The following is a 16,631-nucleotide window of genomic DNA, read 5'->3' on the forward strand; positions in this document are numbered from 1 at the left end:
AATGCTATATGCCTGTTCTCCACACAGCCTCCTTTACTGTTCTCAATCAGGATCGGGTCTGGACTCTGTGGTGGCCAATCCATGTGTGAAAATGATGTCTCATGCTCCCTGATTCTTTGGGATAATAACGTTGCTGAACCTAAAGCAGACCAACTGCAGCAACCCCAGATCATAGCACTGCCCCCCACAGGCTTGTGACCTTTTTTTGGGCCGGGCAGTGTATGACCAACATTTGAAGGAAGACTTGGTCGGGAAAAAGCCAAACAGAAAGAGAAAAATATAGGAAAACTTACTTCTGTCCTTGGGCACTGTAGTTATTATCATACGATTCATATCCTTGGTCGTCGTAAGCTGTTCCGTAGCCGTCGTCGTATTCCTGCAGAGACAAAATGAGAGCTGTTAGATGAGATTTAAATATTGGCAGACCACGGCGAGCATTCCTACATCGCAGAGATGTTGATGTACCGGTGCATCGTTATAAAAGGAGTTGACATTTAGAGAGGAGGTTGAGAAACGATCTCTTCTGTACGGAGACCTTAGAGAGGTTTGGCTAATTCGAAGCCGATGCTGTGGCACTTTTAATTGTTTGACTGTATTTTGAGTCGCTTTGGATAAGAGTAAGCTAAATGAACGTGTAAAATGGAGAGAAACACAGGGATTCTAGACTTTGCAAGACCATATAAAACACAATACAGGAAAGGGAAAACCCCCCATAAGCATAATAGGGCCTCTAATTCTCTCTTATGACAAATTGTGACCTATGAAGCCTTTTAGCTCGAGCTCAGCAAAGATATAGGTCAGACTGCTTGACTGTTGGTATAACAGCCCATTTGCAGCACTATTAAAGTAGCAAGTGCAGCCGTGCCCTTGTCTCTGAGTCAACCGACTGACAGTGGGATGTGAAGACTCTCGCTGTGGCGACGTTTCATCATCACCTCAAAAGGATGAGCCTTGAACATCTGTTTGTTCAGCAGCAATCTGCCCCGTCCTCCCTTCTGCACTCCACCCAGGCTCTCCCGCCAAGAGGAACATCAAAGCAAACCAGTGCCGCACCCGTCCTAATTTGGGATAAATGGGTCTTATGTTCCACAAAAGGCGTCGACCCCTAGCGACACATCTCTCATCCCCCCCCCACACACACACACACACACACACTTCACAGCTAATTCCATCTGCCCCCGATTTGCAAGCCTTGAAATGAACGTCAGTAAGATTTAGCAGCAGAAGAAAAAATGCTCATCACATCCATGTTATTATTAAGACCCTAATTCCTGATTAGAAACATGCATTTGCCCAAATGACAGCGTCTGAGCTGGAACTTTTATCTTTAATCCTCCAGAAATGAAGCGAAGGGACGACATTTGACTCCCAACAAAAGAGACCCGGATGTAGAAACACTTCCTCGTTTGAGGGATTATTGAGTGCGTACATTTTCTCACACTGTAGGGACAAACCTGGCAGGTACAAATTAGGAATCTCTTTAATAAGCACTAACCTCTCCTTGGTGCTCCCATAGGGTGGCTTTCAAGAGCTGTTTGTATTTCCTTTGTTGTTTGTTGTGTGAGAGGGAGGTCTGTTGGTTTTTTCGAGGCTCTTTTATTTGTCTGGAGGTAGCCCGAGGGGAATTTAAGTCCCTCCTCGTATTTGTAATTCTGCTCTTACAAGAGCTTTTCAAAAGTCAACAAGTCCCCGTGCTAATGCAAAGAATAAGTTTAGTCAACATCTGTACTTTTGACGATATTACATGCCTTGAACGCCTTTAAAAAATGGCAAAAGGGGATTTTCTTTTTGTCCAAAGGGATGCTTTTAAAGGAACATTTCAGCAGGCAGTTTAAACTTTCCTTTTCCAAACTTCCATCGTAACTGTTTTCTGTCCTAATGAAACACTCAGTAGGCTTAGGGTTTCTGGACAGCCTTTTGTTGGTTGGCAGCTCGACACCACTTGTCAAAGAGTCCGTGAAAGAGTCATTGAACTATAGCTGCTCCTTAGGTTTAGTATTGCTGGGTAATGTGTGAATCAGAGAAGAATTGTTGAAGTGCTTTAGGTAAAAGCCCTTTAGAGGAAGTCAGTGAGGCTAATCTCTGGTGAGTGGCTCTTGATTAGCATCTTTTCTGATGAAGTCTAAAACAAAACAGCTGTTTAAATGAACAAGTCATATCTACTGTAAAAAGGTTCCTTGATTGTTTGAGTCTAATTTGCATTCTGCAGGTTATGCAATCCCTATTATTGTCTGTATACATATATTGGTTTCCATTCTGAAATCTGGTGGGAAAATCTTCAGAGTAGCACCAGCAAGTTACGACGTTTGAAAACAACTATATTCTGTATAACTTAACTCAAAGGTGAAGTCAGTGAACCCTACACTCCAGATGCTTCAGATCCTACAGGAATAGACACGGACTACCTCGATTTTCACACGAGAAGCTTTAAAAACATAGCATTAAAGTTTATAAAAGTCTGATTTACATCGATAATATATCCATCCAAACTCAGGCTGCCTCAGAATGAAGTTTATACATCTCTGTGCTTTATTTTAAAAAACTCACAGGATGAATAATGCCTCCTATTAAAAGACAGAAGATTATCAAAGCTACAGGTGTCTGATGGTGAGGGAAAATATATTTGAAATTGTATTAACACATCTCCTACTGCTTTCATAACAGGATTATTACAATGCATGTACAAAGTAATCTAATTTGATATTAATTTCTGATGCAGGAAAGGAAATGCACACTGGGTCTAAAACGCATACCTCTAGTCTTACATATCTTTGCACGAAAGAGTGAAACAAGTTCATGATATGAGTGTCTTATATGTCTGCCACGCTGCTCATTATTTGTGATTAGTCCCACCTTTTCGGTATATAACTGCCAGCGATTCATGAAACTGCTGTCTTTAAAGATTGGAACCTCGGCCCTAGAGGCAATCAGAAGCCTGTTTTTCACATTAAATTATAATCAAAAGCTTCATGTCTGGCTGCTGAATGACTGTTGTGATTCATTTACAGATAATGAAGAGCACTCAATGTATGCATCTATTTTTAAAATCTGTCATGTTTCATAAATGAGCTTTGACAAGAAGACAAATCCCAGGAGTATTGTGTCATTTCGAGATTTCAAATGCCCTCTCACAGGTGAGAGATGATGCTTCTATTCAATGAGATTATCTTGTATCATGCATACAAATTCAAACATAGTAATGGCCTCATTTATTAAATACAAATCTGTTCTTACTGTGCAATACGCAACAGACACAGCTGACTGTCCTGGTGTTTTTAAACTCTTAGAAAGGGGTTTTATCTGAAGTGAGACGGCACGCACAATCACAGCTACATGGTTTAACTTTTTGGTCCTCCTGTAGAGATTCCTGTCATTCAATATTCATAACCATGTTTATTCCACCCTGCAAGAGGTCCCGCATAACAGAGATTGAAAAAGAATGATCCCGAGGAACAAAAACAGCCGTTTCTTCCCCGACCAAAACAGAGACATTTCAAACTCAAATGGGATGACATTTTCTAGCAATGCTCAAACTTGTTCAGCAGGTGCCTTTCAGTTAAAGCTTCAAAGACGTCGTGTGTGTATGTGTGTGTGTGTGTGTGTGTGTGTGTGTGTGTGTGTGTGTGTGTGTGTGTGTGTGTGTGTGGCATTGTTTTTCTCACCACTCGCAAACGTATCAAAAATTCATAGATAAGATTCAGCTGATTTCACCCTAATGCTGAAACTGAATATGTGTGGTAACGATGTCAGCGGTTTGAGAGAAACTTGTTTGACAATTGAATATTGTGTTTTTTTTGCACCCTGCCATTTACATTTTGACGGTGTTTGTTTCGTGTTCTAAATTTCCAGTGATGTGATTAATATTTTGGACGAAAAAGACCTCAAAATGTTATAAACCTAACCCGCCTTTAAGAGTCAAAGTCAACTTTATTGTGAACCTTTCAGTTTGTGTGTAGAGACAGAGGTTCCCACAATCCCAACAGTTAAAACATACTTAATATATATGAAATAAAACACAACAGACAACATGTACAAAATAACAATAGTGTGGATGAATTTATTACAGTAAGAAATGCACATTAGTGCTAAAGCCTGTCCATAGCAGCGTAAAAAGTGCGTGAGTGTGTGTGTGTGTGTGTGTGTGTGTGTGTGTGTGTGTGTGTGTGTGTGTGTGTGTGTGTGTGTGTGTGTGTGTGTGTGTGTGTGGGGTGTTAAAGTCCAGGTCCAATGGGGGCAGGGGGGAGAGAATTAAGCCTCCTTAGAGGTGCTACACTGGAAAAAATTGCAGCTCCAAAAACAAGTACAAAAATAATGAAAACAAATGTAATAATAAAATCTTTCAATAGAACAAGTAAGGTTGGTACGATTTCTTAAAATACGACGGGATGTTTAGATTTTCCGATAAAAACGTGTTTTTTAAAAATCAAACAAGATTTTTTTTGCAAAACAAAAAAAATGTTATATTTAAAAAACACGTTTCAGCTGAGATCAAACTCATGATGAGAAACTTTCAAGAGTCTTTGACGCAAGATACAGCACCTAAGAGGCAGTGTCCAAAAACAAGACCCTGTACCTCACATGGATGGATGGACGGGGGGAGGGATGGACGGATAGAGGGATGGGTGGGTGGATGGATGGATGGATGGGTGGGTGGTCGGACGGGTGGATGGACGGACGGACGGACGGGTGGATGGACGGACGGGCGGATGGACGGATTGATAAATGGATAGATGGGTGGATGGTCGGACGGAGGGAGGGAGGGAGGGATGGAGGGAGGGAGGGAGGGAGGGATGGATGGATGGAGGGAGGGAGGGAGGGAGGGAGGGATGGATGGATGGATGGATGGATGGATGGATGGATGGATGGATGGATGGATGGATGGATGGATGGATGGATGGATGGATGGATGGATGGATGGATGGATGTGTAGATGGATGGATGGATGGATGTGTAGATGGATGGATGGATGGAGGGAGGGAGGGAGGGAGGGAGGGAGGGAGGGAGGGAGGGATGGATGGATAGATGGATGGATGGATGGATGTGTAGATGGATGGATGGATGGATGTGTAGATGGGTGGATGGGTGGATGAATGTGTAGATGGATGGATGGATGGATGATGGATGGATGTGTAGATGGATGGATGGATGGATGTGTAGATGGATGGATGGATAATGGATGGATGTGTAGATGGATGGGTGGATGTGTAGATGGATGGATGGATGATGGATGTGTAGATGGGTGGGTGGATAGATAGCTAGTACTTCACACTTGAAATAGGAAAGGTGATATGTCTTATATGTAGTGTAAAGACACATTGTGATTAGAAATGAGTCAGATATGCTTGGCCTTTTTGCAGTGATCTGTTTTTGCAGTGATCAACAGTAAGATGAAAAGATATTAGCCTGAAATGTTAAAATAAACCAGCACCCAACACAGGGCTGATATCATTCAATTAATGTCACAACCACTAGACATAAAAACATGGCAACAGTATCTGCTTTACCACCCTGTGAAGTTCAAAAGCTCCGCTGCAGGCTGGAATTATGCCTCATTACACATCAGTGACAAAGTGTGACATATTAGCCAACATCGTGATGATATCGCCAGGAGAAACACCAAAGGGGCATTTAAATGAAAAAATGTTCATCCCCTCAATCTGCCAAATTAATTCAATGACGATCTGTCTCACACACACACACACACACACACACACACACACACACACACACACACACACACACACACACACACACACACACACACACACACACACACACACACACACACACACACACACACACACACACACACACACACACACACACACACACACACACACACACACACACTTGGCCTTCGGGTCAGAATGCAAAAGGGTTATTCTCAGGGGAGCATGCGTGTGCGTGTAAAGACTGGAGAAAGCGAGATATACAAAAACAGTTCAAGGTCACTATTTAGATTTTTGGGATCACAAATCAAGCGAAACGACCTCAGTTTTGAGAATCCATTACATGCAAGAAACGCAGGATCCCATCTTCTTGGGTGTTTCCCAAAAACTAAATAAAGTCATGCATAATTTAGCTTACTGTGTTTAGTATTCTGACCTGTACTTCATCTGCATTACTTTGAGACTGCTGTTACAACATAACCTGCACCATTTTATTCTAATTTACCCTAATCATCCCTCTCATCTCGCACTATTTCTTTCTTTTTATTTTCCAATTTTCTTAATTTCTTACTTGGTCTTATGTCCTATTTATAATATGTTGCATTGTTGGAGGAGCTCGGGACCTAAAACTAGTGATTATTGTTGATCTTTTCCAAACCAGACACCATCGTCTAACACTAACACGTCCAGTCAGCCTTGAACAACAAGACAATTCAAATGGGAATTATACCCTAAAGTCAAAAATCTAATTGAATTGTGGATCTGGACTAACTCTACTGGTATCTGATGCAGACCACACACTGTTAGCAGAGCAGGTTCTCCACCCTGATTAGGTATCAGCACAAGCCATTTTCCATTAGACTTAACTGAGTCCCCCTCTTGTCTTGATGGAGACTCTCTCTGGGTGCTGTCCACTCACATTGGACAACATCGTGTGGTATTAAGGACCGTATTAAACTTTAACAATGGCATGTTATTGCCATTTATTGGCGCAGCTACTCTATAATTGAGTTACAAGCGAGCTGAGAGGAGAAACATGCTCGGTTTATAAAATACCCCAGCACATTTAAAATGACTCTTTTCTTTGGTGTCTGACACGAGGAGAAGCAGCTTCAAAATGGAAAGCAGGCTGTGATCATAGTGTGATTGAAGCTATTATAACAGCTGATGTGTTTGTATTGACATACCACTTACTCAAAAATATCACAGAGAGCACAATAGCACGACAATATTGGGACGGCGCTATGTTTCCAACACTAAACCGGATTAGTGTGACAGCGAGAGGGTGAAAGGGGGGAGAGTGGAGAAGGGAGAGAGAGCAGCCCCTAAGTGAGTCTTTCATTTGTATGCCAGTGGATGGCTGAGAGGCGTGTTGTTAAGAGATAAGGACTGGCCTCTGAGGCCACTGAAGACTAACAGAGGGCCTGGCTCTGCATGTTACCACAGCAGTATCACAGCCGCCGCACTGTGCTCTACAATACCACTGTAACAGATAGCACGCCACTGACACCCAGAGCAGGCTTTCTGTTTATTCCCTGAACCCTGCGCTAAATCCAAACGAGTTCAACGACGTGCCGTCCTAACCTTATGAACTTCGCCGATTTATGCTGCGTCGACCTGTGCTGAAACCCAAGCGGTGTCACACACAACAAAGCCGTACAAATGAAATCAAGAGAAGAAGAAAAGCCTTGTTCCTTCTCAGAGGACATCAGCACCATCTGTTCAAAGATGAAGATGTCTCGCCTCCGCACATCTGTGGCACAACTTCTTCAAAATAAAGAAGCAGAGTAAGACCCGACGATAGTCTTCAGAGAAAGCAAATCATCCAGCATCTGTAAACCCTCGGTCATCCGTCTTGGTCTCAAGATTTCTCAAAGCTGTGTGTCATTTATTTGGCTCTTCCTGCCGGCATATTTCAGAACGCTGAACACGCTGGAATTCGCCGAAGCTTTTTTTCCCCCTGCTTGCAGGCGTGGAAATGCTACTGAAGCTATCAGATCGAGGACGGCAAAAAGTTGGGCCATGCATCAAGTTGAAGTATCGCCACCCTGTTGTGTTACACTTGACAAATGTCTCAGCTCTGCTTTTCTGTTTCTCTACCGCCTTTGCTTTTGATCTTTTCATCTGAGTTTTAAATAAAGCGTACTCACATCTGTCAATGTTATCAGGGGGATTCGTGTCATTAATGAATTAGCCCTCCAGAAATATCTTCACAGGGAAACTTAATTCAACATCACTGCCTCTGATGTCTCTCTCCCTGCGTGTGCTTTGCAGAGTCATGCAGGCGTTGAGAGGAAATGCTAACTGTACACAAAATGACCATGGGCTCAAACTGGAGACGGTGTTGTTGTAGAGAGGTAGACCATTCAAAGAAACTTCCCATATGTGCGATTCCAATCATTTGAACATGACAGACTCTGTGAACTTCATGCTCGAACATGCTAACATGCTAACAATGACAACATTTACATTTCAAACCTTCAACGCGTTGGACCTTTTGGACCCTAATGATTTAAATAAGGGCTTTGAAAGTGTTTGGGTCGTGGATTTAGGTAAAAAGCATGTATATTAAGTACTTTTTGGACCCCGTTTGGCCACTACAAACATTCGCTTCAACGTCCAAGCACTTCCTGGGTGGTGCTTGGTTCAACATCTTAACTTAGCATGTCACGCTCGACGCCTCGTATTTATTTTCAACAACCCGAAAACACAAAGCCTTGCATTTCAAAATAAAAGCGTTTCAAAGTTAAACAGAATTATTGCTCTTATATTTAGAGGTAAATCAGGTAACGATGTGGGTGATCATTTATCCTGTAACTCGTGTCAGTAAGCATTTAAACTACTGATTTCACTGCTTTGAATCAAACAAGTTCAGGATGTATCTTGAATTTATTTAACCACATTTCAGCGAAAGACCCACCGACCCTCGTTGACGTCCCTGAAGTTAAGCAGCTGCATTCAAATAACCGAAAAAATAATGACTGACATGTAATTACAGATGATTCACACGGGAAAGCAATAGAACTTACAAAAATCCCAGTCTTCTTGTGGATAGGTTAAAAGCTTATCACGACGTGCCCGCCACACCAGTTGGTCGCAGCTTCTTTATTACTGAGACATTTTCCCAGCCATTAAGGGGATCGAGAGCACCATTCAATTAACAATGCTCTGGCTCTCAGCAGGGCTGGACACGCAGAGAAGGGGGGATGTTTTTTAATTCATTTTTTTTAACGCACAGAGGACCCACAGTGCTCAGAAGGGATTACTGTATCTGAAAGGATTTAGTAAAAACAATGCCAACCCATTGCACATTTCTCCGTCTTCTCCCCCAGAGGAGTTAAGCTTCTGCATGACCACAAACAAACATGTAGCTCTAGATTTAGCATTAAAGCAAAGTAGTGCTGCTTTGATTGGACTGCAGATTTCTTTTGGGCATTTTGAAATAGCACAAACGAAAAAGATGACATGCAACATGTGTGTGAGAGGAGAATTACATCATGTTTAATCGTCCTCCAATGGGATTAGAGAGCAGGTAAAACAGAGCTCTCCCTCGGCTAATGAACGATATTAAATGAGATTTGGCTCCAAGCGTAGTAACCATTCAAGATTGATGGGGCTGCCAAAGGATGGGAAACAGCATGATAACATTTCTCTGATTATGTTTGGCAACAATTGGATTCAGGGTAATTTGATACAAAGCTTTAACAGAGGTAAATTATCCGATCCACGCAGACGAACAAACCCAATGTTGGTGCTTTGAAATAATAAACGCAGTTATTCCTCTTGGTAAAATACTTATTACTGCCACAAAAACTCCAATCACAGGAAAATGGAAATCAATCTGCTCTAATGAAGAGGGGAATATATAGAATAATAAATATGCCTGACATGTTGTTTGGTTGTTGGATATATTGGGCTTTCAACTTAGTTTTATGAAACGTAGAAGTGATCCTGTTGTCTTTATTTATTAATTATTTGCTTCTTTTGTTCTTTTGTTTTAGTTTAATGAGTTTTTTTATTGTTATTCTTTTTAGATGGGAATGTAGTCTCCCGTCTATTGTTGTTGTTGTTTGAGTCTCCGGCTGTACTAAATTAAAAAAAGGTACCACTTTTCAATAAGACTACCCTTATAAAGGCTTTAGTTGGTAATTCATTGATTATTTAGGTTGTGAACACTTTATAAGTCATTCATAAGCTTTTATAAGACGAGAGATAAACAGGGCCACTGTGACCGGTTGCTTGCCAAATAGTGAGCCCACATGTATCTGTAATGCTAAGCCTTATATTGGCTACTTAGCTTAGAAACATCAAGATGGATGGGGGGGGGGATCAACTCAGTGAACAACAGATACCAAGGATGCTGGCTGATGAAGAAGAGGAAGTAAGCTAGGTCGCCAATATAAGCCTTAGTCATCTTGCCAAATAGTGAGCCTGTGTAACTGGTTTATAAATGGGTCTTAATGATTAATAAAGTGTTCACAACCTAATTAATAACCTCATTATTAACCCTATATGGATCCTTTATAAGGGTAGTCTTATTGTAAAGTGGTACCAAAGAGGTCGTTGCTTTGAATACGTCAAAGAACGCGGCAGTGAGCGCCTCAAACAGATCAAATCTCGCCGCTCGTGGACACGCGACATGCGAAGGAGCAAATGTTAAGCAGTGATAAATGAAGGCAACAAATGTCTCTATGTCATTTCATTGATGAACACAAGAGCCTATTTGTCAGCCGCCGGAGAACACTTGTCCCGGGATGGTGATGTACTCAGATAATACCGAGTCAAACTCATTCAGCCTCTAATTTGCAGCACAGTGGTTAGATTTATCATCTGGCAGATGTTGGGGGGTCTTTTTTTTTTCTTTCCTCAACCCGGATACACAGGTGCAGGTGTCGGGGGGATGCAGCTTACAACTGTGACAATGATGGGAAACAGCTGGCCCACGAGTCATTCTCTACGACCTCCACAACATTTGAATTGCAACCTCTGAATAAACCTGTCAGATGTGGTTAGCGATGGGCTGCTGTGGCAATTTCCCAACACGGGGCCACCCTTCTCTCTCTCCTCCTTTCTGCTAAATATGCAACGTTGATGCCCGGGTTCCCCTGGGAGTTTGCCTTGACAGTGCGACAGGAGACTGTCCTGGCAAACGCACAAAGAGTCTGACTCCAGGCTTAATATATTCATCTGTGGCAGCTGTTGATATCACAGCCAGGGTCCCGTTAGACCGTGTGCAGGTAAGCTACAAGGCCAAACACAATAACAAATCCACACTCGCTTACATGAAGAAAAATGAAATATGAGGGGGTTTAATTCAAACAGTCTGATATTTAAAGTAATATCAGTGGCCCTGTTGTGCTTTTTGGGGTTACAATTTACCATTACGTTCATAATTAGCCTTTTTGTCCACCTATGTGCACATACAAGGCACTAGGCTGCTCTCAGACTAACAGAACAAGGACAAAAAACCAGACGCATAAAGGCAGGGAACACTAGAATGAAGCAGTCCCTTTCAGAATTGAAATTAGCCTACAAAATACATCCTTAGTCAGTCCTAATTTTATATACTTGTTGTGTAACGAGGAACAGATTGCTCAGTCCTTAATTAGTCCATACAAATAGTGAAAAATGCCGTCAACAAGTGGATATGCTTGGGTACAAAAAAAACCCAAATCCATCCGTCCTGAACGTCACAAGAAAGGAAACATGTTTAAGTGACTCGATGTACTCACATATTCGCCGTATGTGTCCTGAACTACGGGCGGAGCCGGCCGGTACCCCGCGGTTGGGGGGGCGCCTCTGGCTCTCTGAACCGCCCTCCCTCTGGAAGATGGAGCCCGGCTGGGGGGTGCTCCTCTGGGTGCTGCTCCTCTAGGCACGACCGCATGCAGGGGGGGGACGCCTCCTCGAGTCCTGAGACAAGACACAGACATATTTCAGTGCTGTTAGAAATTGAAGAGGCTATATTTAGCTTTTTGAGCCCTTTCCTGTAGTGTGTCATATAGGTTTTAGTGCATGTAAATGGTCTGCAAAGGCTAAAATCTTGGTTTCCCTCCCAGCCTGAAACGCCTCTATCGGACTCCTTTGTTTACTTCCTGAACATAATGACATCACTATGTAACACATGTGATTCTATTGGCTAGAACACCAACACATTGTGCGTGATAGGCTAAGGGGCGGGACATCTCTTAAGTGGTTGACCAATCACAGCAGAGCCGGCGAGAACCAACCAGAGCAGACTGGGCTCTGGTTTCAGACAGAGGGTGAGAAGAGGTGCTGCAGCACAGGCAGTATGAGACACATAAAGAGCTTTCTGAACATTAAACTACAAATATGAACCTGAACATGACCTCTTTAATATGTGTACACAGTTTGGATGGATCACGTAACATGGAGTATATCCTTTTTCTACACAGCTAGTTCCTATATTATATAACAAGGATAGTTTCATCTCTCATTAATACGATACGTCCACTGGATCCCAAGTCTTTATGATGAGGTGCTGTAATTTATCATGTTTGGAGTCAAGCTGCCTCCTCTACTTCCATTCCTGTTAGTGATTTCCAACATCGGCCAGAATTACTTGGAAGAAGCGTAGCAGAGAATTTGATCCATTCGGCAGCAGCAGGTTATATGTGTAGGTGGAGACGGAGGAACAGCGAGGGTGGAGGGCAAATTCCTCCTGTCGAGGAAAAGTGAGTCACGTCCATTACTCAAAAACACAGCATGTCTTGCGGCTGAATTGCTTTCCTGTCTATTAAGGAAAACGAAGACGACAAAAAGGATGCATGCTCACTGAAGGATGTTTTTCTTGGAAGTAAAGCGTCGCATTTAGACTCTGGGGAAGTTGCACAGCGACCATTAATGTTTAAGACAGTGTTGTGCAAGATTAAGATGAGATAAGACCTACTTTATTGACCCAAAATTGGGATTTGTTGCATGGTATTGCACATAAAGAGTAGAAAACAAACAAATATAACACAGAAACATCTCAAAATAGAAAATGCAACAGAACTAAGAAGTTAAATATAATAATCTGGAGACAAAATCTGACAAATGAACACTACAAAAGGTCCAAATTACAGCGAACACAATTTAAAAGTAGGATATTATTAACATTTATCCAAGGAACGGTACAATAAATGATATCTAAATGCATGTACAGTGTCAAGATAAGTTTTCAGAGGTTTGTTTCTACCTTTATTATTTAGTAAATCACACATAAAAGCTTTGCAAACAGACAAAGTAAGCGAGGGATTTGCAGTCATCCAGATGAATTAGCACAGAGCCCGTCTCACCTGCGATGTAATCAAGATGGAAGAAAAGTCAAGCGTCTCTGCGGGAAACCAAAGGCAGTGTGACCTTGTGGTTTGGTAGCATGTTGTTTGAGCTTTTTGCACAGCCATCGCTTTCTTTTTAAGAGCAGTTAGCTGATCTGAAAACCACCAAGGTTGCTCTCCGTGTCATTTCCCTTTTCTATGCTCTCCATTTGCAGTTCCTTAAAAAGGTGAAACATCACAGCTTCTCGGTGGGAGGAGAATAAAACGAGTCTAAAAACGGAGACAAAGGAGGATGTTTCTTTGATATAAATTGGAGAAACCTCAAGCGGATCTCCTCTCTTCGAACTCAGGTACATGTGAGCGGGACATCATTCCACTTCCTGTTCAGGCGCATGTGACGTATCCCGCTCAAATTAGGCTTTGTAAATTCTAATTACAGCTCCATTTAAAAGACAGCTAATTATATTCTGACTCAGAGCAACACACACGTCCTATATTAATGACCTTGTTTACTCAAAATCAGATGAAACAAGTGTGTTTTTTACTTTACAGATACAAAGAACAAACAACACAAGTGTGTTTTTCTCCATTTTAAAGCGCAGAGAGAGCCTTCGTTTCCTTCTAATGGCCATGAGTATTTTTTTAATTTGTAGTCTTACGAGGTCTCAGAGGAGCTGGAATTAGTGTGGGTTCACAGGGATGGTGGAGAGGAAAGCGACTCCTGTAGTACATTTGCATAAAAGCCTTTATATGCAAATGAGGCTTTGCTTTGTTTATGGACACCGAGCATTGCATCACTGTGTACTACAAGACGCGATTTACTACCCTTTCTTTTTTCTATTAAAAACGCACTTGCTTACTTAATGGTTACTCTGACCTATTTGAGCAAACATAAATATTATTCTCAGCATAAATACGGCAACACACTCTTACATTCAGCAAGCCTAATTCTCTTGAGTGTCTCAGCAGAATAGAGGAGAGACTCACCTTGCCTCAGAAACTGTATATTTACCCAAATGAAATGATGTCTCTTAAAGCCGTGTAATCAGGAGTTTGAGGATCATTTTTTAACTTATTTTTGATGTCTTTTTTGTAGATAGTGGGTCAAAAACTAAACTGAAAAATGTTCCCTAGAACTACAAAAAATACAGTTATTTTGGCAGATTAGTGCTTCGCTAAATGAGGCTAATATAAGATTAAGATTCAACTTTATTGTCATTGCACAGAGTACAAGTACTAGGACAACGAAATGCGGTCTCTGCATTTGACCCATCCTAGTGTTAGGAGCAGTGGGCTGCCATTATGTACGGCGCCCGGGGAGCAGTGTAGGTAACCAGTGTCTTGCTCAGGGACACCACGGTGGCACTTGGTCTTTCGGGGACTTGAACTGGTGACCTTCCAGTTCCCAGGCCAAGCCCCTATGGACTTTGCCACCACCGCCCTATCGCCCTAATATGTCGAAAGCCACAATAATTGTGTTATTTGCGATTCATAAACCCATATCGTAAGGGTCCAGTTCTGCCTTTCCACTGCTAGTACCACCAAATAGGACTAATCCAACCTGAAGAACCAGGTTTATTATTTTGGTTCTGAGAAACCAGAGGCAGAAAAAGGGCAGGCACTTTAGAAAAAGTACATAGCAGGTAATTGGACGAGCCATCTGTCTGTCAATGCCGTTCCACCTGATATAACTGATGCTAAATACACTGAAATCACGACCACAGCTACCAGTAGATCCTCACAGGATGCTGATGGGTCCAAATGATTGTTTTGGGCACAAATGAATTGCTGTGATTCCAGAATATTCTTGTGATTTGCAGGATTACAGAACCAGTGGAAGGTAAGGAACATTTGAGAGCAGCCACAGAACCCCAGAGAGGTAACCAACTAACCAACCTTCTGAGGGAGACTACGAGGAAGACTCAACCCCCAGCCTGCAGTGGGTCATGGCATGATGAACAACACCAATTATTGAGGGTACTTCATAGGAACAATGTGTTAGTTTGCTGAAGAAGAGCGCGTTGCATTCAGGTTCAGGACACCAACGTATTAAACGGCCTTTCTAGTAAGCAAACGTGTCGTGAAGAGGACTGAAATATTCACGTGTATAACTATATGGATAACCCAAATGGTCTGAACCGGTCGTTTCAACCTAATGGCCTCATCGCTTATACTCGCAAGGATTTAACTTTCAAGTAAAGCTGGAAACATTTAGGATAAAAAGTACCTTTTTTACCATTCAATTAGCAAGCTGTGCCTATTGTCAATTAATGAATGGATTTCATTTAAGTGTTAAAAGGGAAAGGTTCTAGTTTTATACACAAGGAGAGATTTAGTTTTTTAGGAATGAATCATAAAAATATTCATATTGAATAGGGCGATGACGGCCAACAAGGTCCAATTACATAATGCTTTAACGAGTATTTAGCTCTTATAACAGCGAGAGCGAGTCAATATTTGGCTAACTTTGGTTGAAATGAATGAAGGAAATATCATTTCAGCAGGATAATAGAGAAGGAGTCAAATATACGAATGAATAGAAGCCAAGAGGTGTGTCTGGGAGTGAGTGATCAGGAAGGAAAAGCGAGTAAAAAGTGAGATATCCCCTCCGATTGAACTTCCTCTAAGCTTTATTGACAGCTCCGTCCAGAGAAACGCTGGACCGGCCTCCAGCATCAGATGCTTTTTGGCTCTCTTGGTTTCCTTTGGTGCTCAGGAAACAGACTGGCCCAGTGCAACTTTAAATGAATGCAGCCGTGCTTTGGTTTGTAGTTTATGCCAATCATCTATGGTTTCTGCCTCTCCTTTGTACTTCCTGCTGAGGTCTGCACACAGTCAGCAGCAGAGGCGGAACATCAGGGCTCGTTTTTCCGCCTTAAAGAAGCTATTTGCTGCAGAATATGATAAGCGACAGACGGCGATATAACCCATCGCGTTTAACAGGAATCCTTTGTTTGACTGTGTTATTCTCATATGTCCTATTGGATTCATTTTATATCACCTGTGCACTTCCTGCCAGTCAGCAAAAAAAAAGAAAGAAGAAGAAAAGTCTTGAATGCAAAACAGGTTGTTTGTCAGCGCCGTGCAGAAGGAAGCATTTGACAGTGAAAGGCAAAGAAATCCACTTGGTTAGGTTTAGGGTCAGGATCAGTTGAAAGAAGCAGCATTATCTGCTGGCAGGGTGACGGGACACAGGCGGCTGATACTTTTACTCTTTCATACGGGAACATAAAGGCATTATTTGCAAAGAAGTCATGAAATGCAAAACATATGGCTTAGGTCTTTTCACACCAATTATTCAGCTGCAGATTTTGACACACCGTCCCCCAAAACATGGGATGTATTTATCAAACTAGAAGAAGGAGACTCACCCTCCTTTTTTTTACCTCCAGCAGCTTGGGTATGGTTTTTTCATTTAGATTTTACAGGACATTTTCAAAGCTAAATAACACAAAAGGACGGCGATACAGTACAAGGACAATGCTTACACACAGAAAGCTAGATAAGGGCTGGGTGAGGAATGAGAACTGCAGTGCACTGTTCAACGGTTATATAAAACAAATGCACTTTAATATACCCAGGGGTTTTTCTAGAACTATATAGCATGAGGCGCTAACGTCACTTCCGGTCAAAATTAAGCCCCGCCCACTTTCATGTGAGAAAATCCTGCATAATACTTCCT

At 42.0% G+C, this 16,631-nt stretch overlaps 1 protein-coding gene across 1 annotated transcript in view; it reads right to left on the reverse strand.

Annotated features, from left to right (window-relative positions):
- khdrbs3 (KH domain containing, RNA binding, signal transduction associated 3) overlaps window positions 1-16,631 on the reverse strand; it is a 106,978-nt gene that overhangs the window by 17,054 nt on the left and 73,293 nt on the right. The window contains exons 6-7 of the mRNA XM_063898631.1: window positions 11,402-11,582; window positions 294-376 (exon numbers count right to left, since the gene is read on the reverse strand). Of these exons, the coding sequence (XP_063754701.1) occupies window positions 294-376; window positions 11,402-11,582 (264 nt within the window). The remainder of the gene's footprint in view (window positions 1-293; window positions 377-11,401; window positions 11,583-16,631) is intronic.

The sequence above is a fragment of the Eleginops maclovinus genome, chromosome 13 (genome assembly GCF_036324505.1).
Source record: "Eleginops maclovinus isolate JMC-PN-2008 ecotype Puerto Natales chromosome 13, JC_Emac_rtc_rv5, whole genome shotgun sequence".
In the NCBI taxonomy this organism is placed as follows: Eukaryota; Metazoa; Chordata; class Actinopteri; order Perciformes; family Eleginopidae; genus Eleginops; species Eleginops maclovinus.